This window comes from Athene cunicularia (assembly GCF_003259725.1).
Source record: "Athene cunicularia isolate RWA chromosome 1 unlocalized genomic scaffold, athCun1 chr1_part2, whole genome shotgun sequence".
NCBI classification, from domain to species: Eukaryota; Metazoa; Chordata; class Aves; order Strigiformes; family Strigidae; genus Athene; species Athene cunicularia.
In genome coordinates, this window is record NW_020799092.1 from 30604090 (window position 1) to 30631521 (window position 27432).

General features: G+C 37.2%; 2 protein-coding genes across 3 annotated transcripts in view; one reads left to right on the forward strand and one right to left on the reverse strand.

Annotated features, from left to right (window-relative positions):
* DEPDC4 (DEP domain containing 4) overlaps nt 1–16262 on the forward strand; it is a 16593-nt gene extending 331 nt beyond the window's left edge. Inside the window, exons 1-9 of one of the 2 annotated variants that reach the window (XM_026868637.1) lie at nt 22–167; nt 931–1357; nt 1901–2055; nt 2586–2769; nt 5440–5666; nt 8184–8326; nt 8574–8699; nt 10934–11012; nt 13984–16262. In XM_026868637.1, the coding sequence (XP_026724438.1) occupies nt 74–167; nt 931–1357; nt 1901–2055; nt 2586–2769; nt 5440–5666; nt 8184–8326; nt 8574–8699; nt 10934–11012; nt 13984–14201 (1653 nt within the window). In that variant the 5' untranslated portion in view covers nt 22–73 and the 3' untranslated portion in view covers nt 14202–16262. Of the gene's footprint in view, nt 1–21; nt 168–930; nt 1358–1900; nt 2056–2585; nt 2770–5439; nt 5667–8183; nt 8327–8573; nt 8700–10933; nt 11013–13983 lie in introns of those variants that run through there. The other variant, XM_026868636.1, reaches the window with a different exon arrangement.
* Nucleotides 16263–18639: 2377 nt separating this feature from the next.
* ACTR6 (ARP6 actin related protein 6 homolog) overlaps nt 18640–27432 on the reverse strand; it is a 9091-nt gene continuing 298 nt past the window's right edge. Inside the window, exons 2-11 of the mRNA XM_026864669.1 lie at nt 27020–27163; nt 25318–25386; nt 23840–23963; nt 22919–23054; nt 22771–22827; nt 21979–22077; nt 21714–21792; nt 20865–21036; nt 19823–19961; nt 18640–19050 (exon numbers count right to left, since the gene is read on the reverse strand). Coding sequence (XP_026720470.1) covers nt 18921–19050; nt 19823–19961; nt 20865–21036; nt 21714–21792; nt 21979–22077; nt 22771–22827; nt 22919–23054; nt 23840–23963; nt 25318–25386; nt 27020–27163 — 1149 coding nt within the window. The 3' untranslated portion in view covers nt 18640–18920. The remainder of the gene's footprint in view (nt 19051–19822; nt 19962–20864; nt 21037–21713; nt 21793–21978; nt 22078–22770; nt 22828–22918; nt 23055–23839; nt 23964–25317; nt 25387–27019; nt 27164–27432) is intronic.

Below are 27432 nucleotides of genomic sequence, written 5' to 3' on the forward strand. Positions count from 1 at the left end.
GCGGCCGGGGGAGGCGGAGGAGGGCGGGAAGTGATGCACGCTCCGGCTTCCGCCTGCGGCCCCGGCTGCCCTTATGGCGGTTTATTTGACTCCGCGGTTCAGGAGGCTTCGAAGTCAGAGCGAGTTAGGGCCGCGGCGGGGCTGTTGGCGGGCGGGAGCGAGCGAGGGCATCAGCAGCTCCGCAGGGCAGAGAGGAGCTCCCCCTCCCCCATAAGTCGTGGTTCAGGGAGGCCCGGCTGGTGGGGCTGTTGGGAGCAAAGGGTTGAGGGGCAGGCGGGGTTAATGTATTGTAAACGTTGGGCTGCCGTCTGCTGAGCTGAGAGAGGGGTAGGTGGGGGAGAAACGGGACGGGAGGAGCATCTCCGCTCGGTGAGGCTGGGAGAGCTGGCACTACCGAGCCTAGAGGAGAGAACGCTCAGGGGGATCTCATCAATGTCTGAATGTACCTGAAAGGAGACTGCAAAGAGGACGGAGCCAGGCTTTTCTAGTGGTGCCCAGAGAGGTTGTGGGTGCTCCACCTTTGGAGATACTCAAAAACTGGGCATGGTTCTGGGCAACCAGCTCTGGGTGGTCCTGCTTGACCAGGGGAGGTTGGACCCAGAGGTCCCTGCAAGCTTCAGCCATTCTGTGATTGTGTCGTGAATTAATGTGTATGTGTGCATACATCCAGTATGTGTGGTAATAACAAAAAAACCCATTTCTTGCCTGTTTCTGGTGTCTTTTTGTTCTCTTCCATTGACTCTACCTTAGAGGGTGTGAGTCAACTTAGGAGGAGGACTGATTCATGAAGTGTCACTTTCTCTTTAAGCTGGTTTCTGAAGAATTTAAAACAAAATTATATATATAATTTCACAGACTAAAAATATTTTTTAAAATAATAGAGTAAAGCTTTATAAACATCTGTAAAATGTTCATATAAATATTTTGCAGATTGTGATGGTCCTTTTCAAGCAACTCAGCTGTGGAATAGTATTATTCATGCTCTTCACAGTCAGGTGGAAATCAAAAGACGTAGACAACATCTGAAAATATATAAAAACTGTTTCACTGGCTCAAATGCTGTTGATGTGGTACTGAGCCATCTTATGCAAAGCATGTACCTAAGCTGCAATGATATTTCTCGGCTGAAGGGAGTCCGTGTATGCCAAGCGTTGATGGATCACAAGGTGTTTGAGCCAGTTGGAGCAAAACTTTACTTATTCAAGAACGAGAAAGAAACAGAGTTTGAAGACACAAACACTAGTCTATATAAATTTGTAAATAGCAGTCTTACTCCGCTTCTTCCAAGAAAGAATAAAGACAATGAGAGCTTTTCTCCTGAGCAGATCTGCAAACAGAAAACAAAAAGATGTCCCAAGTGAGTTACTCTGAACTACTCTGGTTTTTTTTTTGTTTTTTTTTTTTTAAAAGTTAAGGTGGGTTAACTGTAGATGAAGTTGTGTCAGTCTAACCCAAGTATTGGAGACTTTTGAAAACTATGTGCCGGTTTTGAGAAATGTCAAGCCTAAATTGCAGATGCAACCTAATATTTCTTGGTAATACTAAACTGCTTTGTTCTGTCCTTTGTTATTTAGAATAGAGTCTGGCACAGTATCATAAGCCTAGGAATCATTTTATTTTGCAATCAGTTGTGCTGAAATCTGAGAATCAGCGTGAATGAGCTACTTGCTGGAAGCTGGTAAAAGAAATGGAACTAATAAACAGTACTTGAAATTAGTATCCTTGCCCTTTCCACAAAGCAGATGTGAATGATTGGTTTTCCAGCAGCAGGGGAGACCCCAGATACAATGAAGCCCTAAAGTCCTTATTTAACAGCAATTTAGGAAGTCACAGAAAGATAAATGTGTCCTGATCATATTTGTCATACATCTGTTTTGTTGTGTTTTTTTCCCCCCCCAAGCAAAACAAAGTGTGAAACAACGCTTTCAAACCCTTTAGCATTAGAAGCCGCTGATAAAAAGAGGGTAGAGGAGCTTCTTCGATCAATAAATATTAATGGATCTTTACCTGCAAAGATCATTGTTAATGAACCAACTCATCTGCTTTCAAAAAGAGGTGAGGATTTAATTTTTCTTTTTAAAACTTGACTGTTCTTCTATGTATCTACTTGAAGTACATAATTTCTGTTAAACACTATCCCTCAGAGTCCTAAATTTAACATGTCACTAATGACAAAATAGCTAAATGAGTGCTAAATGGATAAATGCTCATAGTAAGTAAACTGAAGAAAACAAAACAGGATTAAGTTTTTGCAGGATGGTGCTATTCTATTCATGCAATAGGAAATAGTTTTTAAGAGTGAGTAATCTGTATTATTCCTTTGCTATTCACTTCTGTTTTCTTGTACGTATTACTAATTAGAATAGGTTATTACTAATTCTGATATGATGAGGGAGGAAGATGTTTTCTTTAAAGCCTTCGTTCTTAGCATTCCTATTTTGATCCCTTCTTCTCCAACATGGAAAATTCACACTGTGCTGTTTTCCTTGCTTTCTTTGAACACTTAAAACATTCAACAAAGTTTAGTAATGTTTTACATGAGATCTAATTTCTGAGGGTGTGGTTTTGTTTGTGTATGGTATCAGTAATAGAAGATGTCTGGAAACAGCAAGCTCTGCTACGACTGCTGCAGTTAATTGATGTTCCGCTTCTAGAAGATATCTTGGTGTCTTCAGTGAAAACAAAACGAGACTGTTTTGGCAAAGAAGACCTGATTATCTCAAATACTTTCCTGGACAGAGAGATTACATGTAGCTTAAACTTGCCTGAGTAAGTTATGCATCTATAAAATGGATTTGTTAATAAATTCTTTATTTTACTCTTGATCAAAGATTTGTGTTAAGTGAACAAAATAGACTTTCATACTTGTAGGCAGGGGTGGCATTAATGTACCTTCCTTTGACTTCTAAAAAGAAGTGTGTGCAAGTTTTAATCCTTGCCAGGATGAGAGAGCATGTTGCCGTTACCCCTCCCCCACCCACGCCGGTCGGGCTGGAAGTTAGACACAGACCCCGGCTAAAATAACCAGAAATTTTAATACAACAGAGTGATAGAACAATCTGAATAACAACAGTATCAATGGTAACAACAATAAACAGCAATAACAGTGAACAAGAAATACGATATACAGAGAAATACCGCTAGCTGGTCTACGGAAAGCAAAATTCCCTCCCGAACCCGCCAAGGAGCAACGAAAAGGTTCCGCCCCCGGACCTGACGTCAGCATGGTATGAATAACCCGGCTGGAGATCCCTTCCCCCCCTCTCTCTCTGCTGGGGAAAACTTTACTCTATCCTGGCTGAACCAGGACAAAGTGGTAAGCGACTTCACAGAAAGTGTATGTTTAGGATTGGATGCTTGAGGATTTTAAGTATACATTAACAGTTTAACCTCAAATGTTGAAAACACTCCTAGTTTGTAGAGCAGACACTTCACTCTTAGGTCTCTATAATGGATATTAGAACTCGAAAACACTTATTCTGATGCTTTTTGTTTGTTTGTCACAGTTCCTGGTGGTGGTGCTGTGAAGACATAAAGTCAATAAAGCATCTGTTGTTAGCCACAGAAAAGGAGAAGCTAAGCTGTAGCACTGAAGAATGCTTATATCATGAGACCGTAAAAGAGAAAGTGGCTGCATGTTGTCAGCGCTATTTTCCTTAAATATTCTCTTATTTTTGTAGTGTTCCTATTGATTGCACTTGGGCTGATCTCTATCTTGGCACGTACTTTTAATGAATATGTCAAGGCATGTCTCCTCATGAATGTATGTCTTAGTAATGCTTATTTCTGTCAAATCAATACAACTTTTATCTGTGAGACAGGTCCATCTGTGTACCCAAAGAAACTCTTTCTTACAGTTTTTACATATTCTTTCTTTAAGGAGAAAATATTTTTGTATATGTTTGGATTCTTGATATAAGTTAATGAAACTCCTGGTTCCAAACTGGGTTTATGGCTGGATAGCATCGTAATTCCATGGCTTTTTCCTCCCAGAATGGCTTAATGAACTCTGTTTCTTTGGAGCTTTCTACTTCTGTTGTACTTGGTTTTTGGGTGGTTGTTGGATTTATGTCTCTTAAAATATCCATATGTGGTTCTTACTCTGTATTATTCTGTGTTAAACATTTCTAACATTTGGGTCTTTGCTAATATATCAGATGAGTGTTAAGAAAATTAAATGCTTGCTTTATTCTGCAATTACTTAAGTGGAGGGCTTGAGTAGCATCTTTGTAGTCAGTATATTATTTAGGACTGTCTTAAAGCATATCTGAAAAATGGAAAATTCTAGGTATGAAGAACAGCCACCAGTATTGCAAGTAGTCATAGGATTAATTGACCCCAATATGAAGGCAGGGGAGTAAGCATAATTTATATCTCAAATTTTCTGTCTTCAGTTTTCATGTGTCATGTCAAATACTTGCTCTCCACGTAGGTACTTAAAAATTGTAATCAAATCTTGCTTGCGATGATTGCGCTGCTCATGGGATCATAACTAAAGGGAGGGCATGATCCTATTTCTGTTTTACTGTGCTACTCCATTCATGCATCCAGGAGTTATCCAATCCTTGCTGGCTGCAGCAGCTCTAATAAAATTTCGATTATCTGGCTGTCCAGCAGTCAGTTCAAAATCTTTGTTTCTTCTCTCCATGAAAAAATAAGATTCTGTGGATCTTGAATAATAATAATCGCATTTTCTCAGAAGTTAATGATTCAATTTGTTTTATATCAAGAGAGTCAGATAAAAATAATTTTCCCTCTGCCTCCCACAGTTCTATAGTTTTAGATTTATTCTGTACAAAATGGTTGAGTTAGTGACTTTTTCCTCTGACCTTCCAGCCTCTTTGAACAGTGAGTTGTCTACCTGAATTTTAGGTTCTCCTTACACTTTGTCTCCCTAGTTAAGGGTTATAGGTAACAAATGCTTGAGAAGACTCCTGCCTTTATAGTAGGTCATATAATAAACTGCTTCCAGTCTTCTGGAATTTTAAACTATTTTTATTTTTCTCTGTTTTCAAACTAATTGTCTTGTTTCTCTTCTGTAAAGATGCAGTCCCTTGCTTTTTCACCCTGGTTAGCCCTGGTGGGTTTTCACTGTGTGTGTTGGACTTACAGTTGGGTGGTGTTTGATTTTTAAATCCTAGCTGAATCAGGCAAGTGTCCTGGGGTCAGTGACAATTTGGCATGACTGCAGCTTGTTCTGCTTTGGGCATACCTCAGGTATATTGTCTGTAGCATATGAAAACCATGGAAGTTGCTGATTTTGAGCAGGTCCTTGAACTACTATAGTGAAATAAGTTACAGAAACTTGTTGCTTTTTAAGTTTAACGCTGTGGTTCAAATATGTGAGTGGTTATTTCTATCTAATTTTCTTTAAAGGATTATATAAGAATAGGCAGAGCATTTTAAAGTAAGCACTAAAACTAACTTTTCCTTCTACAGGCTTGACAAATGGCTCTATGCTGCAATTGAATGCTTGGAGTATTTCCCAGACCAATTCATAGTGATGGTTAGTCAGCAGCTACCTCAAAGCACTAACAAACCCAGCAGTCTGAATACATACAAGAAGATTCTTTTTGACATTATAATAAAGTATTATAGTCAAAAAAAGGACTCCCTTCTTGGCACTCAGGATATTGCTGTTCATTCAGGAATTATAGAACTTATAGGTAAGAGCAACCTGAAACAAAAAATACAAGTGAAAGCTGTATAAAGGATATAACTTATTAAAGCATTAATTGACTAAATCCAAACACAATTTGCAGTGCTGTTACAGATAATACTTTAATTTATAGGTTGGAAGGGAATGCTCGAGGTTGCTAGTCAGAACCTCTGCTCAAGACAAGGACAAATTTCAAAGTTACATTCTAAGTTGCTTAGGGCCTGGTCCAGCTGAATTTTGAAAATCTTCAAGGACAGAGATTTGCCAACCTCTGTGGATAAGCTGTTTCAATATAGAAGTACTCTCATGGTGAAAATTTCTTGCTGCTAGTCAGAATTTCCCTTATTGCTGCTTGTGAATAATCAGATAAAAGTAAAATCATTGCTATAAAGTTTTCTTGTTAACCAGAATAAGGTTTTTTAAGTTTTGGATTTAGGGATTTTTTAGTAACAGAAGCTATTTGAAATTATGAAAGGGACTTTTGAGATTGTGATTTCCCACCAAAAAAGAGCTGCCTACATATGCTCACAAGTAAAACTGAAGGGTTTAATTTAAATACAAGTTTAAGATTAATCCTACCCTAAATAGGCCTGTTACTACTTCAGTTCTGTAGAGTTTATGGAATGTTGTCAAAAGTTTCAGATTTTAGAGAACTATGACAAGCCTACTGGCACAGGAGCACAGTTGCCTATGTAAAAATTGGAGCAGAGTGGTGTATCCTGTAGCCAGAACATAATGAAAATACAAAAAGTCAATATTTTTATCAGTAGTATTTTGCTAAGAAGGAAAAAAAATCAAATTATAATAGAATGCATGAAATGGAAACTATTGCAAAATTACATCATCCATCCACAAAAAAAGAATGGCTAATTTGAAATAACTGACTTAGCCACCGGTAAGTTATGCTAAATGTTCACTTTAAAGATGTTACAGTTCATATATGCATATATATTCATATAAACTAATTATTATAGACTATTACTAGATTAGAGAATCAAAACAGCCAAATGTAGGCAAGGAAAAGACTGTGTTATAATTCTGCTGAACTGCTTATTAAATATCTGCTTGATCTAAGCAGACCTGTGACTGTCCAGGGCTATTCTGCTTTCTTATTCTTGATTTAATTTTGTCATCTTTCCAACTTGAGTAGGACTATCTCACAAGCAGTTTCTAATGCTTTTTGATAAAGTGGTAGCCATAATTTTTATCACTAGCAAATTATTCTCTGTTTCAATCTATTAGTTTGTGTTGGGTCCTCAGCTGTGTTCTAGTTCATACTAGATCACTGTTAGGAGATTGTCCTTAACTATTTTACAACCATTTTGGATTCTAAAAGTTTTCAAGTAGAATCCAGTGCACTTATCCTTACTTTGTTTTTAAAGTGCTGCTGTTCTGACTAGTGCAAGAGAGAGCTCAAACTAGCTATGAACATCTACACATTCAAAACACTTTCAAAATTAATTTGAGAAGTGCTGCAGTTATCTAAAGTACAACTTAATTTTGTTATCAATATATACGGTTATAACTATATTTTCCTCAGTTGTTAAACAGTTTAAGATGGGTGATAATACAGCTTTCTTGTGAAGGCAAACGTTGCTGTGCTTGTTGCCTCTAAAATGAAGAAATCTAGAGTATTTTACTTATGTTACAGATTAATGCAGTTGGTCAAACTAGTCTATGTGGTTTATTGAACCTTTTTATGTTGGAACTTTTTTTTCCTACAAGGTTTAATCACAGATCAGAAAAACTTGAACTTTTATCTAGAAATTTTGTCCTTCGGCAATTGTCTTTCTTGCTTTTTTCTATGCTTCGTTTGGAAAGGGGTCACTTACTGTTTTGGTGTTCTTTTTAAACAAAGGTGGTTTCAAATGGCTTGTGGTACACCCCTGAAAGTAACCTCTGTCCCAGTAATAGGACAGACACCAGAAAATCATATGTAGGTTCTATTCCTGTATCTGTCCTCATCTTGCTCTTACCTTGGCTTTTTGATAGTTCCTTACTTGCAAAATAAAGAAAACTAGAATTATCATCTAAAAAGGTTTTTATAGGTGATTATTTCCTCTTCATGACACTTCCTTGAGAAATTTATCACCTAATGGATTTAAAAAGGGGGTGTGTGAAAGGACACCAACTGACCAACAACAAAAAAAACAAACAAAAAACCTAAAAAGAACCAAAAGAAGAAACCCAAACAAACAAAACCTCAAGCAATGAGAAAGAATATTTCAGCTCATTAATTACTTTGAGATGAGTCCTGAAATATAATACAACATAATAATGTCCTGTATATATTGTCCAAGTACATCTCTTTCCTTGACAAGCTGTGGGACTAAGGTTTTAAGCTTATATTGATTAAATTATATATTGAGTCTTGTCAAAAGATTTTAGAAGTTACTGAGGTAACCTGCTTTGTTTGGAGGGAACCCCCCTCCCCCAAAATAGCATTAATATTGGACTTTAAATATATGTCCTTGACTCTGAAAATGAACAATTGCACTGGATACACTGTTTTACTCCACTGCAGAAAAAGGAAAAATGGATCAAGCTCTAGAGGCATCACAACTTTATGTGAAATTGTTAGCACCAAATATCCGAGAAGAACTACATAGGCTCCTGACATTCATAGCGATTGCATCCAAATCTGAGGGCTACAAATTACGAAAACAAGTAAGTATCTGTTATATTTAGTGTGGGAAATAGTACTTCCCTATAGTAAAGCTAACTTTTTCCCAGAGTTAGAAGTATTGTTTATTGCCTTCCAGTGTGATTTGTTTTAAAACAAATATCAAGATGTTCTTCCCACTGATAGCATCCTGTTAAACTTAATCTTTGCTAAGTAAATCTAATGCTATGTATTTTCAATGCCATTCACACTGCAAGTAAACCTAATGTTGAATCTGGGTTCTTTTTCTAGTTTGATAACAGATTGGTGATCATCAGGACTTGCACAAAGTTTATCTTACAAAATAAGACATTGTCAAAACCCCAGGCAGAACTGCTGACTCAGTTTCTGATGGACAGTCACTCCGAGCTCTTCAAGGTAGCATTTTCTTTACCTCATTGGCTTTGTCATTTTAAATGTTAAATGCCATGACATGCCTTTTTGGAGATGGGAGTGGTCTGAGGAACAGAGTTTAATATTCCATCTGTTACAGTTTCATAGTACAGTCAAGTAGGGCAAGAAACTATTTCAGACTGTGGACAGCTTTTCGAGAGCTTTGCAATCCTTTATGTATATCCTCTCCCTTTATTTGCATCATTTGTGTTAAGAAAATATTTAAAATATTAAGAAATTATTATTGAGGCCTTTTGACACCTTGTTTCTGATGGCTGTCTAATCAATTTTTAGGCTTCTTAGTGTCTTTCTCCTTTAGAAGTCAGCTGACATACTTGTGTGATACATAAGATGGCTTGCTCTGTGCCCCAGCATACATGTACAGTTTTGACAACTCTTAAGAGTTCCTTTTGGTATTTTAAAATTTTAACAAAATAAAGAAAATAAATAGAACCACAAAATGAAATGTCCTTTCATTTGATCGGTTATGTAAAGATACAGATATATTTTATAGTCTCTTTTGTTTATGTTTCATCACACTGTCACATGTGAAAAAATGCAACCTTTCCAGACCCTATACTCACTTTCTGATTTCAGCCAGTGCATTTAAGTTGTGATGCTTTGCTGTTTTCCTCAGCTATAAAATTCCTCATTAAAGCACTAAACTAGATAGAGATTAACTAATTATCTCAGCTGTTGCAAGATAGCTGTAAAATGCTCTAGACATTTATTGTCTAGTTGCAAATAAGCCTCACAGAAACACTGATTTGGTTTCATTAAAACATTATTTTTGGTTCTTATATATTCATTTCCACTTCTGACCTTAGCTAAAGAGACATGGGAGTTTGGTTTTTTTTTATAAGCTCCAATTTAGTTTGAAAGTATAAAGTGGTTGCTGTGAGTTTTGTATGTGTTAATATACAACCAAAACCAAATACTTTTTTTTTTCCTGTTATTATTAAGGGTTCTGACACAAGGGTTAGGGCTTTGATTCATGATTGGAGTTGGAGCCAGATCTGACAGATGAAGTCCCCACTGCTTCACAGCAGTGACAGCAGAGTGGATGGCGGCTTTCTCTTTGCCATTCAGAGGGACCTTGACAGTCTTGAGAGGCGAGCTTATGCAGTCCAACAAGGCTGAGTGCAAGGTCCTGCACATGGATCAGGGCAATCCCATGCATAAATACAGGCTGGGAAATGAGTGGATTGAGAGCAGCCCTGCGGAGAAGGACTTGGGGGTATTAGTGGATGGAAAACTGGCCGAGTCAGCAATGTGCACTCACAACCCAGAACTGTATCCTGGGCTGCATCAAGAGAAGTGTGGCCAGCAGGTCGAGAGAGGTGATTCTCTCCCTCTGCTCTGCTCTTGTGAGACCCCACCTGGAATACTGTGTCCAGCTCTGGGGCTCCCACCATAAGAAAGATAGGGACCTGCTTGAGTGGGTCCAGAGGAGGGACACAAAGATGATCAGGGGGCTGATGACAGACTGAGAGACTTGGAGTTGTTCAGCCTGGAGAAGGGAAGGCACTGGGGAGACCTTATAGCGGCCTTCCAGTACTTAAAGGGGGCCTACAGGAAAGATGGGGAAGGACTCTTTATCAGGGAGTGTAGTGATAGGACAAGGGATAACAGCTTTAAACTGAAAGAGGGTAGATTTAGGCTAGATATAGGGAAGAAATTATCTACTGTGAGGGTGGTGAGACACTGGAACAGGTTGTCCAGACAAGTTGTGGCTGCCCCCTCCCTGGCAGGTGGGGCCCCTCCCAAGGCCAGGTGGGATGGGTCTTTGATCGACCTGGTCTAGTGGAAGGTGTCCCTGCCCATGACAGGGGGGTTGGAACTAGATGATCTTTAAGGTCTCTTCCAACCGAAACCATTCTGGGATTCTTTCACAACTGCAGTTGAGAGCCTTTTGTATTACATAAGCTGAAAAGAGTTCAAGGCCTGCACTACAGTTTTTGCTGTAGTTCAGTGGAAAACAACATCTAGAACATCTTGCTTCCTGTGTCTTTTGCCAGAAATATCAGGAGTAAACATATGTATATGTGTTTTAGTGCAATTTTTTTTGAGATTTTGAATGTGTACCTAAATAAATGTAAGTATAGATTTTTCTGCAGTTAATTACGTGATTTTAAAATTGATCATCTGAAAGCTTTAGATTCTTAAAATACAGAGGTATTGGTTTTGTAACTTTTTTCTTTGATGGATTGTATTTTCAGACTCCTTTAACTCTTCTGGAACTAACTAGTAGGAGACTTGAGAGTTTGCTAGAAGGACAAGATCCAGATATCGATTCAGGTAGATGATGTGATATGCACTTTTATATAAATCTTTCTATAAAAATCAGTTTATCATCAGTTGACTATAATTTTGTATAGACTATGTTCTTTTTTTTTATTAGAAGTTAAACATTTAAGCAACTAGTGGCTAATTCACCAAATACTTAAATTATCTGCTATAAGCAAAACACCTTTGAATATTAGAGAACATGAATTCTATTATCTAGTTTGAACACATTATAAAATTTTTCCACTAAGTAATTACTCTGGAGAAATTAATGCAAAATGTGTTTACTGAAGAGACTTGCTTATAAATTGGTTTGTGAATTTGATGTAATTTTATATTTAGGAATGATATTCTTGTATTTCTGCTACAAAACACCTAAAATTCTCACAGAACTCAGTAGTTTGAGGTTCTAATAGATGTCTTGAGCGCAGACCTTGATTGTTTAGTGTTTTGAAAAACTTTCTTCTTTTTCTGGATAAGCACAAAGTTTATTAAGAACTGAAGACTCATAGGAGAGTAATGTAGCCTAAAAGGAAGGTATTTGATACTTGTTGCCCTGGTTTCAGCTGGGATAGAGTTAATTTTCTTTCTAATAGCTGGTACAGTGCTGTGGTTTGGATTTAGTGTGAGAATAATGTAGGTAACACAGTGATGTTTTAGTTGTGGCTAAGCAGTGCTGATCTTAAATTAAGGATATTTCAGTTTTCCATGCTCTGCCAGCAAGCAGGTGCACAAGAAGCTGGGAGGGAGCCTGGCCAGGACAGCTGACCCAAACTAGCCAAAGGGATATTCCATACCATAGCGCATCATGTTCAGTACAGAAACTGGTGGGGGGTGGATCGCTGCTCAGGTATCAGTCAGCAAGTGGTGAGAAATTGCATTGTGGATCACTTGTCTTTTCTGGGGTTTTAGTTCTCTTTTTGTTATATTCCTTTTCATTATTATTCTTTTTATTATTATGGTTTTATTATCATTGCTATTCTTATAATTTATTTTAGTTTAGTTATTAAACTGTTCTTATCTCAACCCACAAGCTTTACTTTTTTTTTTTGATACTTCTGCCTATCCTATTGGGAGGGGGAGGAGCAAGCAAGCAAGTGGCTGTGTGGTGCTTAGCTGCTGGCTGAGGTTAAATCGTGACAGGTGTGTATGTGGGATGAGTGTTTTCCAGCTCATTTCTTTTACAGGCTAACATTCCATCTGGCCTTGCTGCCAAAAATATCTTTCAGCACTGTGATTAAAAGGGTTGGCTTAAATAATTTAATTTCTCTTTGACTCTAGCTTATTCCTTTTGACTTCTGTATTGCTAGTGCACTATGTTCTTAAACACTGAAGATAAACCATTAGGGAACTGAATAATACTGTTATTGTGCTGTTTAATAGTATATTTAGTAAAGCAGCTGAGAAGTAGTTTTGGTACAGAATCTTTTACAATCTGTGTTGTGCTCTGGAATGTGTCCAAATTGCTTCCAGTTCATTGTTCTGAGCATCGCATCTTGTGTAGCAAAAGAATACAGAGATGAGCAACAGAGGAAGGAGTTGCCTGTCTGCAGTGTTTTTTGAGCCTGTGTGGTCTCCATCAGTATGTTGAACAGACAACTGAAGTACAAACCCCATGCTATATTCTCGCTACTAAGTCCTGGACTTTCAATCTGTAAATGCATATAGATTCCATCTACTTGTTGAAATAGCTGGTTTGATCTGATTGTAAGCTCTCCAGCATGGCATATACCCGTATGCCTCATAATCTGGTGTCATTTTCCCTTTTCTCATGGAGGAGACAGGAGGAAAATCTTTCCTGAGAGCTACTAAGCATTCTTAGCTGGTGAACTTCTGAAGTGCTAGTGGGAGCAGGAGGGAAGGCTGGGGGTTCCTGCTAAGAAAAGGAGTCTATCTGTTGCAGAAAGGTAATCATTAGGTCTGCTGGAAATAAACATTCCTAAAAACACTGAGGGAACTCTGAGGTTGGTTTTAATCTACTAAACCACTTGAAACCACTGGACTAAAGGATCCCCACTGAAGTTTTAAGAGTTAATTGCTTTGCCAGAAGTTGTTCAGCTTTCCCTTTTAAAAGAGATGTTTTCTTGATCTGACTCTACTAAACCATAAAAAGTATTTCACGTTTGGTGCTTGACAGCATCATTGTAATAGAAGGGAAGGACACATCCACATGAAAATTTTGGCAGCTCAGGTTACCCTTCTCTGTGTGAAGCATTAAGAAGGTTGTGTTTGTACAGAAGAAATAGATTTTTTTTTTTTCCCCTCCAGGCAATTAACATTTGTTCAACACCTTGCTCACTAAAGTGTGGAGTATCTGAATTGCCAGAACTCACCTGTCCAATGATGGGGCTTGAATCCTTGCAGGACAGTACTCTACTGCATAGGTTCACAAGATTTTCATAGCTAAACATTGCTTAAGTTCCGTATCTCTCAAGCTCCAGTTCCTTGCTCTGTCCTCACCGTGAACTGCTGCCTGTTCCATCACCTCTGTTTCAGGTGCCCAAACTGTACTGAGCTGTCTAGTCACCTAGAAGTTCCTGATTTGTATTCCTGAATTCAGAGCTGTGCTTCAGAAGCAACTGTTTCTCCAAAGTATTTATTTACTTGCTTTATGTACTGGGCCTTGCAATGGATCTGAGTCACTCACAGGGAGTCACTGGGTTGTGACAACTCCAAACTGCCATTCTTGTCATGTAGTATTCTTCATTATGGCTTCTGTTTGCAAGAACTGTATTGGCTCTTTGTCTTGCAGGCTTTTGCAATACAAAATCATCTTTGATACTGCAATTGTAACTGCTTTTCAATTTTATTTTTGCAATTAATGTTTAGATGTTTGTCCATGCTCTGTGGACAGACTGTTTGTAGAGAATAGTAATCTCTTCTGAAATGGAATACCAATATACCTATGTTTCTGATCATATTTTTGAATCAGGCTCTTATATGATGCATTAAACTTAATCTGAACCTCTGATTTCTTACAAAGGCTTCACCTTCTGTCAGCGCGTGACAACTAAAGAATATGAAGATGAAAAACAACAAACAAATGAGTATCTTCTTGCATTGGTTCAAGAGATGGACAGTGACCCTGCTATTCCTTTGAAGCAGAAGAAGAAAATAATTAAAGAATTCCAAAAATACCACTCTCTCGTCTATTGTAGTGGTTGTAAAACTACATGTGATTTTTGTACTCTAAATGGTTAGACATGAATATAGCCTTTTTTTTTTTAAAAAAAAAAAAAAAAAGGTGGGGATGCATATGAAAATTGTTTATGGTACAAAACACTTCTTACATCTTTACATCTTCAGTTACAGGAAACTACAACTATTGAAATTACTATGCTGCTAAAAAGCATTAATTCTAATTAATGATTCTTTTAAGCAACATGTACTTAATCACTTTTGAGTTAGTAGTAATGGTATACTGCTTGTGCTGCTTTGAGTTCAGGGTTTGGCACTTTTTTTTACTCCTGTCCCATGACCCCATGGCTTTCTAGCTGAGCCACTTCTACATTCAGAACCATGCTTGGGTTCATAAACAGTAAGGTTTTTAATCTTTTCTATCTGTAGTTCATAATCTAACTGTAATCTAATTTTAAACAGTAGATTGACTCCTATGAGTATTGTAAAAGTGTACAAAGTGTGTCAAAAATGTTAGGAGACAGTCAGTGGGTTTTGAATGTGTGGCAGGCAAAATTCATTAGGCAGGGGAGCTGTGTGTGCTTGCAGTCAGTAATTATAGCATGTTACTCCTTCCCCACTCAAACTGAGCTGCAGCTAATCTGACAGTTAACCAAAAGCAAGTAAGAAATTGCATTTTGAAAAAACTGAGGAATAATAATCTTGGCTTAGATCTCTTGATGTACTTAATGTTTTTTAAACATGAGGATACTTTGCTAGTATCCAATTATTTGTCATAAAAACTTTGAATAGTATTTATGGATTCATAGGTCAAAGCTAGAAAGCATATTGGCCTATCTTGACACATTGGAAGTTAACTGTATCTTGACAAGGATATGTTGATTCAAATCATTAAATAAATATGCAATATAATGTTACATTACTTATTCTGTCCTCATGACAGATATTTGATCATATTGTGGACATGGAAACAGAATTGAGATTAGAAGAGACGTTTGGTCTCGTCCTACCACCCAGCTCAAAGTGGTGTCAGTTGGTGCAGGCTCCTCAGGGCCTTTTCCAGTCGAGTTTAGAGTATCTTCAAGGATGCCATACCCTCTCAGGTGAGTCTGGTCCAGAGCTTGACCAGCCTCACAGTATTTCAAAGAAACAACAAAACAAAAAATACACCTCACATTATGTTTAGGTAGAATTTTTTTCATTTCATTTTGTGCTCATTGCCTCCTGTCCTTTCACTGAGCACCACCAAGAAATACTGGGCTGAGTCTTCTTAACTCCTCCTCTGAGCTTTCTCTTCTCAAGACTAAACAATTGCAGCTCTCTCAGCCTCTTCCTTGTGTGACAGATGATCTAATCCCTTATTTTCATGGCATTCTTGCTGGACTAGCTCCACCATGATCATGATTTTTTATTGTGAATATGCTGCTTTAGGTATCTACATCCTCAACTGCTCTTCAAATGTGTGGTCAAGTTACCTGGATACCAAAGCTTTCTGAAAACAAGCTGTTTTCTTTTCTTAATTTAAATGGTTAGACTATTAGATATAACGAACTATGTGTACAGGTAGGTTGTGTTAACTTGCAAATTTCGAGTAGGCTTATTTGAATGACCTGATCCTATTAGAAGTCAGGGAATGTAATTGACTCTGTCCATGCATCCCTGTTTATGCACTCGTTATTTAACAGTGATTGTCCAGTGTAAAATAAATCATTTCTGGAGGAGGAAAAAAGACCCAAGTTTCACATTTCAGAGGTGAATGCCCCAATTACAAGACAACAGGGCCATATATTCTTTTCCTAGCATTGTGTGGGGATTTTGGTCATTGTTTCAGAAAAGGGAGCATGTACAGAAGTAGGTTATTGAGAATGGTAAACAGGAAGGTATTTCCTGATTTAAGTGCTTCTGGTGTTGAGTAGTGGGAGAAGGGGATTTTAGTTTGGATTTTTTCTCTCTTTCTCTTCGGTCACTTTACTTGGTCTCAGTCAAAGTACGGAACCTGGTAACTAGATGGACTGGGAACTGCTTTGGGAAAAACTGTATTTTTAAAAAAAATTCTTGCACTTTGTGACTTGATTAGAATTTTCCTGTGTTAATTTAAAGATGATAATAAAGTATCGCATAAAAGTGGTGAATCAGTCTATCATTTCATAGTGCTGTCATAAGGAAGAGGCAGCTCAGTGGGTATAGAACCAGGTATCAAACAGTAAGGAAATGCCTCAAGTGGGCAGCGGGCTAGCAATTCTCCATGGCTGCCAGGTGCTTTCCTTCAGTTCATGGGACAAGAAGTCAAGATTGATCTAGTTCTGCAAAGGAAACGAGAGGTTGAGAACACTTCTATTCAGCTACCCTGTCAGGAGGGTCTACTAATTTTTTATCTCCTGTTGAAATAAATGTGATCTTTTATACTGAAATATAAGGGCCTGCTGAACAGAACAGGTTACGTGAACTACAGGTGACTTTTTTATTGTTACACCTTCAGTTACATTCCAAAATTAGGAAAACTTTGTTGGACTTTAGAAAGTTCTGTCACTTATTTTTACCAATGTTTGACACAGAATTATCTGATGGGGAAACTTGGACCACTCATTTCCATTTATGATTTCTAGGGTAGAGCTATTAAATTAATTGCCAGTATGAATTTGTATTTGAAGTATAAAATTTCTGGAGAGTTTAGTCAAGGTACTTTCCAGTGCAGTCTTATCAAAGAACAAGTGATGCCACCTTCAAAGGAAGGAGCCTTCTATTCATAGACCATTCATGTTTGCTCCTACCAAGGAAGAGGTTCATTGTTGCTTTTATGGGAACAATGTCAACATTTCCTTATTTTAAGTCCCACCTGATAATGGTGATAATTTTGTGAAGCAGTTATTAAAAAAAAATAGAGGTTGGACACAGGTGGCTATCAAAATAACAGTGTGCTAGACTTACAGATGTCCTGTGTTTTCTTACAGAGTAATACAGAAGCTGTATCCAAGAATTTGTAGGTGGTCTCATGCGTTAATACCCTGGCTGCCTCTTGTGTGGCTCCTGTAGTTATGAACAGGAGGAGGAGGGTACCTCTGCCATTCCTTTCAGCAAGTGAGACTGGAAGAAAGATGCCATGAGCTGTCAGTCCAAAGTCAAAAAGATCATATTCAAGAATAAAGATCATCTGAGAAAACTATTTAATTGGGGAAGATCTCCCATTCTCTGGAGTGCTGGCTTCTCTTGTATATTGCCCTTATTTATATATATATATATATTTATATATATATATATATATATATATATATATATATCTTGTTGCCTGAGTAGCAACAGGAGCAACTCACAGGAATATGGATTGATGATCAGAACAACCTGGCTCTAAGTCCATGTGTTTATCTGAAGTTGAAGAGATGGAAGACAGACATGAGAGTATCTCTGTATCTTATTGCTGCCAGTAAGCCCAGGGGCCGGTGGCGTACACAGTGTTACCCTTGTTCACAGCCCTGACCATTCAATTACATCAAGTACCCTTGGGTCACAGATTGTCACAAAGAACAATTTTTCAGAAGATAAGAGGATCTAGTGGTGCTTCAGAGTGGCCCTCTCTGGACCTCATCCAGGATCACTGGAGGGGCCTGAAGTCCAGCGAAACCTCTGCTTAGCCCTGCCATCAACTGCCCAAGTCAGACAGTGCCCTTAGTTCCAAGCTAGGTAAGTGTACTTACTGGTTTTACTTAAGGGCAGACAAGAGAGGGAATATGAGACTTCAGCTGAGACTAGTATACTCTGGTACAAATCTAAGGCTACCAATCACCAGTCCAACTAAAAGGGCAATTCCCCTGAGGCCACAAGCTGCATCAGGCCAAGATCAGTGTCAGCACCCATGTGATCACGCCTGCCCGTCCTGGCAGACAGGCTGGCCAGGTGGGGCACCCCCTATAGCGCTGCACTCCAAGGCTTCCACCTGGCTCTTGGCTCATCCTGTTGTTCTTTTCCGTCCTGCCCGCAGTGCTGCAGAGTGATGGCCACAGTAACAGCTTCTGATGCCACCTTTGCTCTGTCAACAGAACAGGCTGGGGCATTTGTGATGATCAGAATGCATGGATAGGACAGAGGTGGGGTTACCCAGGACACAGCTGCAAGCTTCGCTCACCTCAGACAGCTTTTGATGTCACCTCTCCCGAAAGGAGAGGGAAGCGGCAGGAAACTTAATTGCTCAGCAGTTGTTTAAAACAAAAGCCAACAAAAATCCCCCTCAACCCCTTTTTAAAATAGAACTGTTCAAATTACTCTTTCCTCAAAGTCTACGTATACTTTTGTATCAATGGTCACATTTCAAGTACATTCCTCTCATGGCTATTCACTGAAACAACCAAAAATAAAACTCACTTATCTCTTTTCAGTATAGGCAATCTCACACATTTTGAGACGTGTTTAATGTCCATTCAATTGCATGTAGGAGTTAGAGTAATATTAATTTTACCAAAAAATAAAAATCTTTATTTCTTCTCACTATGTATTAGTGTCACACCAGTACAAGCATTCAATATTTTTATTGTCTCACGCATTGAGGTTTTCTGCAATACAAATACAATGAAGCTATCAGTAAAATATGGTAACATAATGAAAAGCCAATTAACATATTATTACATAGTACTGGGCTTGTAAAACTTTATTTTTAAACTCTGCAAATTTTTTTTTCCCAACCCACTTAAATACAGGAAAGCTAAAACACAATCCTAACTGACAGGTTGTAGTTCAAAGAGTTCCATTCTGAGTAAAACAATGGAATAACAATGTATCCAACAATACTACCTATATATCAAATTTCTCTTCGCAGATATTGTGTCCATGTTCTTCATAATCTTCTCTAGTTACTACCATGTCTTCAAAATCATCATTTTCAGAAATGAGCTTCCCACCTTCCCAAGAATAAGTAATAGGGCTGAAAAATGAACAGTTACTGTTACTCATCTGTACGTTCATTTCAAATAGAAGTATGCAGTGATGATTTCCAATACTTTTATTTAGCCATACCTATTTAAAAGATACATTTTTAATTGTTAAATCAAACCATCCAGTGCCAAAGTTTAAAATTTTAGCAGGGATAACTGACTTTGATTTTAAATAAAGCAAGTGCCTCTCTGGGGACAGGTGTGAAGAGGCCAGGAAGTGGCTATGTCTTTATATTTACTTTGCACAGATAATGATTCTTTAATATTTCAAAATACTCTTTAATAATACTTTTTAAAAGTGAAGATTTTTTTGTACTTTCAAGATATACTTGTTTTGTCTCAACTGTATATTCTCTGCAAAGATGTTACACCTTCCAAATCCCTGAAGTGGCTATATTAATAATGACATGGCAGTTCAGATGCTGAAAATTCTTCTACATAAAAGACTAAACTTTAATCTTGCATACTTATGTATCCACTTAATGACAATACAGCCTTATTTATCTGTTTACGATAAAAAACCTGATCCTGAAAACACTTACTTATATGCTTAACTTTATTAGCCAAAGTACAGAGCAAGCAGGTGGTCTCAAACTTACTTGGTTTGTCTGAAAATACACTGATTTAAAACATTCTTCCCATACAACTTTGGTTAACTTAATATTTAAATTAAATCCTTTATCTTTTTAATCAGCAAAAGATATCCGACTTTATAGTTTGCTCTGCTAGGACAAAGCTTGTTTTGTACAGTTTAGAACTTACTTTTCAGGAAGAACAACAGAAACATCATAATCAGTTGGAGTAAGACATCGAACTTCAGAATAAACCCTATCTCTGAAGCCCGGAAAAAGGGTGTTTCCTCCAGTCAGAACTATGTTCTTGAAGAAATGAGGCTGCATTTCTGTAAAATAAGGAAGTAAATCTGTAGTTAAGAGACTAAATATATATTTAAAGATTAAAGGTATTTTTCTCAATTTTGTTATGAATTGGAACAGAAGTAAGAAATATGTATAGAATAATTTTATGATCATCTAACAATCATGAGTTAAACAGTTTCATAGAGAAATACGAAAAAGTGATCAATCACCCTCTTTTCCTTTTGATTTTTAGAATCTGGCATTGATAACTAGTGGTATTTTTATACTGTCTATTAAATTTCATGTTTGTCAACACAATTCCCCTTTCAAAAGGGATTTTAAGAGTACAAAATAATAGCCTCAATGCTACCATACTTATGTGGTATCATAAAACCTATGAAATTCTTCTTTGTAGTAAGAACATTATTTACACATACATCATTTATAAAATGAAAGTTTTAGTATTACTTCTGACAAGCACAGCAGTCAGAAAGGTTTTATACTTGGATGCTTAAATCAAAGTTTGGAGTTTGGTCAGTTTCATTTTTATCATCTTCCAGTGAAGAAAGATATTTTAACACACAGGTAAAACTAATTTCAAGTATGTTCCATCATCAGTGTCAAAGACAGATAGGTCATGTTAGAAAAGGATGTTAAGAAGAATGAAATCTACAGCAATTAACTGAAACAAGAGTAGAAACCAATCAATTAATCACCACAAAACTGTGTTTGCTTAACAATCTTGTAGTAGACAACCAGTTCTCGAATATATGACATACACCAGAAGACAGCAGAGTTCACAACAACTTAGTAACTGGCATACTGAGTGTACTAACTTCTTAAGACACTTTGGAAGCTTAAAAAAACCCAAACTAAAACAAACAGAAAAAAAACCCAAACCAACACAACACCCTACACATACTTTTCAAAATACTTTGAGGTTATACCTTCAGGTAAATTCTGAATAGAGTAAACAATGGCTTCAGGAATTCCCATCTCTTGAATACCAATATCCGAAGGATGGAAGAGTATTTCTGGAACTGCAAATCTTTCATTTGTTAGACGAAGTATTTGTTCACCAGTCTTGTATTTTCCACTTAACACCATCTCTTCCCTTGGCTAAATTAAAGACATGAATAGTAGCCACTGCTTAAGAAAAGAAACTACATCCTAGAGTATTCAGCTAATCTTTTTCATGTACTGCAGAGGTAGGCAGTATATTCTATGTTAAGTTGTATTATCAACAAATCTTTTAAGAATACTACATACTCTGGTATTAAATCTGAAATTACTTTCCTTTTATTTTGCTTTAGGCAAAACTGCAGATATACATGAGAGTAGCCTTTAAATAATGGGACTCCTTTTGAAACTATGTCAAATTCAGTAAATGAGATAAATTGTTAAATTGTCTTCATTGATATGAAAACTCTTCAGGCTCACCTACAACATGACTTTGAACCTTCTACCTATTAGGGTATTTAAATTCAGAGAGACTTACAGAAAAAGTATCAAAGAAAACATTTTCCAACTTAACTTTAAAAAACCCCCAACAATAATGATATGGATAGGTAGTGTGACAGAGCACAAGCAGATAAAGCTACAAGTATTAAATAACAGAACACAAAATGCTATGCTGGAAAAATATTTAATCTCAACTTCCTAAGGAAAACTTTAATGCATAGCATAGAAAGAAGTTACAATACAGAATTAGAAAGAAGAAAGTCCTTTTAACCTCTCTACTAGACTTGTGCAGGGGAACAGTCCACAAAATACTTCAAAAACCATACTATCATTACCTTACAAAATCCTTTTTTGATTGTGCTGAAGTCTGGCAAAACATAATCTACCATTACAGTATTTTCCTCTCCTTTCAATCTGAAAGAGAAGAATGTGAAATACAACAGAATAAAGACTAAGTCTGAATCCCAAATATTTTATACTGACAAGACTTCCTTTGACTTAACTGGAAAGTTCTCTGATTAACAGTATAGTTTTATTTGTTTGTACCAATAGATTATTCAGAAATACCAACTTTTACATTTAGTACCATTGTAAACATACTTGGCAATGTCCATGTCTTTGTAAAAGTCTTGAGAAACGTAACACACATCTTCTTTCACTTGATTAATTACATGTGTTTCATCCATAACATGTAGCTGCCTGTGAAAAACAAAACCAAACCCACATAAGTTTAAGAATAATTAAGCATTACCTGTCCAGTTTTTCACTGGAGATGAGCAACCACAGTTTTCAAATTACAGAAAGTTATTGTCTCAATATCTTAAAACTTGTATTCAATTTACAAAAGGATTCCTGGCCTGCTGGAGTTTAGTATTTTCCTATTTCACAGTTCAATAAATACAAATATCTACTTGCATTTGCCCAATGTCTTCATAACAAGTATAGCCACAATCCTGCAATTAGCTCTACTAGCAAAGACCTTTACCTAGATAAAGTTCAAAGGTAAAGGTTCCTAATGAAAAGTTAATCCTATTGAAATTTATTTGTGGTATTGATAGATTCAGCAAACTGACTGATGATCTACTGAGACATCTCATTGAAACCTGTCAGAAAACATGCAAGGACTTCAGTAACTGTGAACACACAGGTAACCTGAACAACTTCAAAAGTGCTGGCACTTTAAAAACAGCCTAATTCTTCAAAGAGCTTAAGCTCACCTTAATTCATTTTAAGATTAAAATCAAGATCACAGGTAGCAGATTATAACAGATAAAAATTCCCTTCTCCTTTAAACAGCACTTAATCTAAAATTCACAGAACCAGTAACAATATCCCCACAAACTTCTAGCTCATTTCATATCAGGTCTCAAGATGATGATCAGCATGCTTTACCTGTAAGAGATTATCTCCTTCAGATGGTTGGTTAAGAGTTTTCCTCCAACATTAATCCTACAGAAAAAGGAGTAACACAACGAATTCCATCATTATTAACTTCAGGCATAGCAAACAATTCTTCTAGAAAATATATACATCAGTTTACCTGATGATTGCCTCTTTCTTCTTTTTACTTCTACAATAAGGTACGATGTGTGTAAAAGAGTATCCACTGTCCACAATGATACAGCATAGCTCGGATGGATTATCCCGGAAATACCTGTGTGCACTAAGAGCTCCAGCTGCAATATAGAAAATGTTATTCAATTTTTATATGAATATACACTTTTAGAATCTACGTTGATACAAAGTATACTTGCTTCATATTTAAATGCCTTTGACAGACTTTCAAAACCTCAATACATAATACTACAGCAAACACGTGAGTTAATTTTTACAGCGGATAAAATTAAGTATTGTATATGACTCCTTTTATTCTTTTTCAATAATTCGAGTCCATATTCAGTTTCCTCTCCTAAAGTCCAAACAGACTGATCACACCACAATTTATCAAGCCTACCTGGAGTATCCTATGTCCAGCTACCTTTCAGAAGAGTTGTGATATTATTTACATATTCCCTGTTAGACACAATACATATCATGATTGTAATGCTGCATTTTATTTGCTAATACAAAATAAAACCAAACAAAAACACAACCCCTGAAAAAAAGGAAAGCTATCAGAGACTTCATGCAAATTTTTGGTAGACTTTCTCAAATGCTATCCTGTTTCAAAATCCATCCGTTACCCCTATCATCCTGATCCACAAATCTCCTTTAACTATATACCATGACATTCTTAAGTTTTTAAAAAAAAAAAAAAAAAAAAAAAAAAAAAAGTTAAACCAGTTAAGAGTATATATAGGAGCATATTACTCAAGAGCCAGGAATGAAATTAAGTAATTTCTTTACTATCTTTATATATACATGTGTATGCATATTCATGTAGGCATGCTTATTTATTTGTTTATTTATTTACAAGACTAACCTTCAAAATGTATAAATGCAAACTAGGAGATAGACTCACCATTTACTCTAAGAACTGCTTGAAACTGATATTCTTCAAATAGAATTTCATTCATGGATTCTTGTATTGAACTGAAGTTAAAATAGGGTTCAGTAATAATAATATTGGTATCTACAAAATCTACCTATGAAAAACAGATTAAGAATGTTATTACACAAAACTTAGAAATTCATACTTCATTACTATATTTTCTAGCAGTTGAAGATCATGTAAATTTGAAGACGTGGTTACCACTTGCCGTATTTGTTTGTAGAAGCTAGGCTTCAAAAGTTTTAAGTTTTTTAGCATTTTTTATGAACAGTCATACAATTTTATCAAATTAATGAGTAAAAACATAATAGAAGGTAACACCTTCATATATATTCTGCTTCTGTTATGATCCTTACAAACTGTAATCCAACATTTTGAAGAGATACCCATAAAGGAACACTATAATAATCAAGGTAAAATACTTTACACTAATCCTGTCAACTACAGAAAGGTAAGTCTCTTCAACAGTTCAGCACCTGCATCACAAAATTGCTTATCTAACAACCAAAGATTAAGTCCTGCGCAAAGCGGAATCAATCATAAAACTCCCAGAGACCTCTAATGAGGCTAGCAAAAGATCCTGGACTTTCTGCATTTACTGATAACTAAAATCCCTCAGAGGGTTACTTCAATCATAACTGGATATGGCCCTAAACATATTACCAGCTGTATCTCTCTGTAGTCTTCACTCATGACAAAGAATTAAAAACAAATTCTTTTCGAAACCATGACTAAATTCAATCTAGTTCCAAAACTAAAATGAAAGCTAAGTATCAAAAGCCAGCACTGTGTATTTTTGTGTACGGAGACTAAGATAATTTGAGGCATTACTTTACTCTCAGTACCATTCTGCCTCCTAGATGTTACAAAAACCAAAAACTTTCAGAGTATATAACATTTCTAAAAAAGAAAAAAATAAAAGGGAATCCTTACTACACTTCTTGTGCTAAATCCAGTTCATGCAATAAATAAGAAAAATTAAGTATGAGTTATTTTTATTTCATACATTCAGCTTACTCATAGGTAGAAAATGTTTAGCCAAACATGGTTACTCAATGTATATGTCTTTTGGCCTACTGACTGAGCTCACCACTCTTTTACATCTAAAGTTTCTTGATCTCTAAACCACACTGTATCTGTCTATAATTATTTTTTACTAACTTGAACTTAGTTATACTGATGTGAATTTCTTAACATATGTGAACTGGACTCACTATGAATACACATAAGACTAAATATTTTAAATGTTTCTTAAATTCCTACACTAGAGCTGAAAGTAAAAATTTTCTTCAGTTTGCAAAAAACCAAATCCCTGTGATTTGTAATTAAAGGCACTTTCAAATAAACAGTAAGCTCACCTGTTCTATTTAATATTTTCTGTATTTATGTTAATTCCATTAGTCAGTATTTAACCTATACAAAATCTGTAATTAAAAAAAGGCTCTTACTTGATACATTTCTTTTCCAAAAAGATAATCCCAAACCTGCCTCTGGACATCCCAGTTTACCAAGTAACCCTGTAGGAATTCAGAAAAAAAATAACACTGTTCAGAAAATAAAATCATACTTAAAAAAAATACTACACATCATAAAATGTCAAATGATTGATAAACTGGTAATATAAAGAAACCTGAGAGTAAAAACATCTAAATTCACATTTCTATGCCAAGAAGTAAATGTTACATAGGATAAAGAATGTTACAAATATTCCCCATCAATGTTAATTATTACACTATAAAAACAATGTAAATTGCATTTCCTGTATACATTATTCTCTTTGACAGAAACCTGTCACTCTGACCTCTGTGCCCGGGAAGGTTATGGAGCTGATCATCCTGAGTGCCATCACACGGCATCTACAGGACAAACAGGTGATCAGGCCCAGTCAGCATGGGTTTATGAAAGCTTCACTAAGCCGACCTCCTTCTATGACAAGGTGACCTGCTTACTGGATGAGGGAAAGGCTGTGCATGTTGTTTATCTAGACTTTAGTAAAGCCTTTGACACCGTTCCCCACAGCATTCTCCTGGAGAAACTGGTTGCACAAGTTGTGGTGAACAGAGTTAAATCTAGTTGGTGGCCAGTCAGGAGTGATGTCCCCAAAGGCTCATTACTGAGGCCAGTTCTGCTTCTTATCTTTATCAATGATCTGACCGAGGGGATGGAGCACACTCTCACATGATGTACCACACCAAACTAGGTGGGAGTGCTGATCTGCTCGAGGGTAGGGAGGCTCTGCAGAGAGACCTGGACAGGCTGGATCAACTGACCAAGGCCAACTGTATGAGGCAACAAGGCTGAGTGCTGGGTCCTGCACTTGGGCCACAACAACCCCCAGCAGCACTACAGGCCTGGGGAGGAGTGGCTGGAGAGCTGCCAGTCAGAGAGGGACCTGGGGGTGTTGACTGACAGCTGGCTGAACAGGAGCCAGCAGTGTGCTCAGGTGGCCAAGAAGGCCAATGGCATCCTGGCTTGTGTTAGCAATAGCGTGGCCAGCAGGGACAGGGAAGGGATCTTACCCCTGTTCTCAGCACTGGTGAGGCCACACCTCGATGACCATGTTCAGTTTTGGACCCCTCACTACAAAAAGGACACTGAGGTGCTTAAGTGTGTCCAAAAAAAGAAGAACAAAGCTGGTGAAGGGTCCAGAGAACAAGCTTTACGAGGAGCAGCTCAGGGAACTGGGGTCGTTTAGCCTGGAGAAAAGGAGGCTGAGGGGAGACAACTACCTGAAAGGACATTATAGCCAGGTGGGTGTCAGTCTCTCCTCCCAAGTAGCAAGTGTTAGGACAAGAGGAAATGGCCTCAAGTTGCATCAGGGGAGGTTTAGATTGAGTATTAGGAAAAATTTATTCACGAAAATGGCTGTTAAGCATTGGAACAGGCTGCCTAGTGAAGTAGTTGAGTCACCGTCCCTGGAGGTATTTAAAAGATATGTAGATGTGGGACTTAAGAACATGTGTACGGCTAGACTCGATAATCCTAAAGGTCTTTTCCAACCTAAATGATTCTATGATTGTTAAACTTCAGACTGCTGCACTTGATTCTCGCACGACATGATATATAACCTTGTGGTTGGGGCATATTGTATGAAAACTATTCCTTAATTCACATTCGGCTATAATGTTAAACTCAGGTTATCTTACTTACTTTCTGAAAGGGGAGAATATAAAAAAGACCAGAGGGATCTTTAATTTCATCCAGTTGATTTGCCGTAAAGGTTTTCAAGCGTGCAGTCTTTGATCTGAACTGACAGTTGGGAATAACGCTGGAAAAGATTGGGAAGCCTCCTGTTCATCATGACATGAGACACATTCATTGTCTTTACATTACTTTGATAAATAGAATACTTTTAATAATATTTTTGCTGCTGTGATTTGGTTTTAATTCATTTATTGGACCCTGTTACAAGGGAAATCTCCCAGTTCTGACACCGCCGGTGCAGATGAGGCACCTTTTGGAAAAACAAAACCAAACCAACCCTGCACACCGCGCCGCCAGCACAGCACCGGGAGCGCCGGGGGCAGCCCCGCGCCCAGGCACCGCCGCCCCCGCGACTGAAG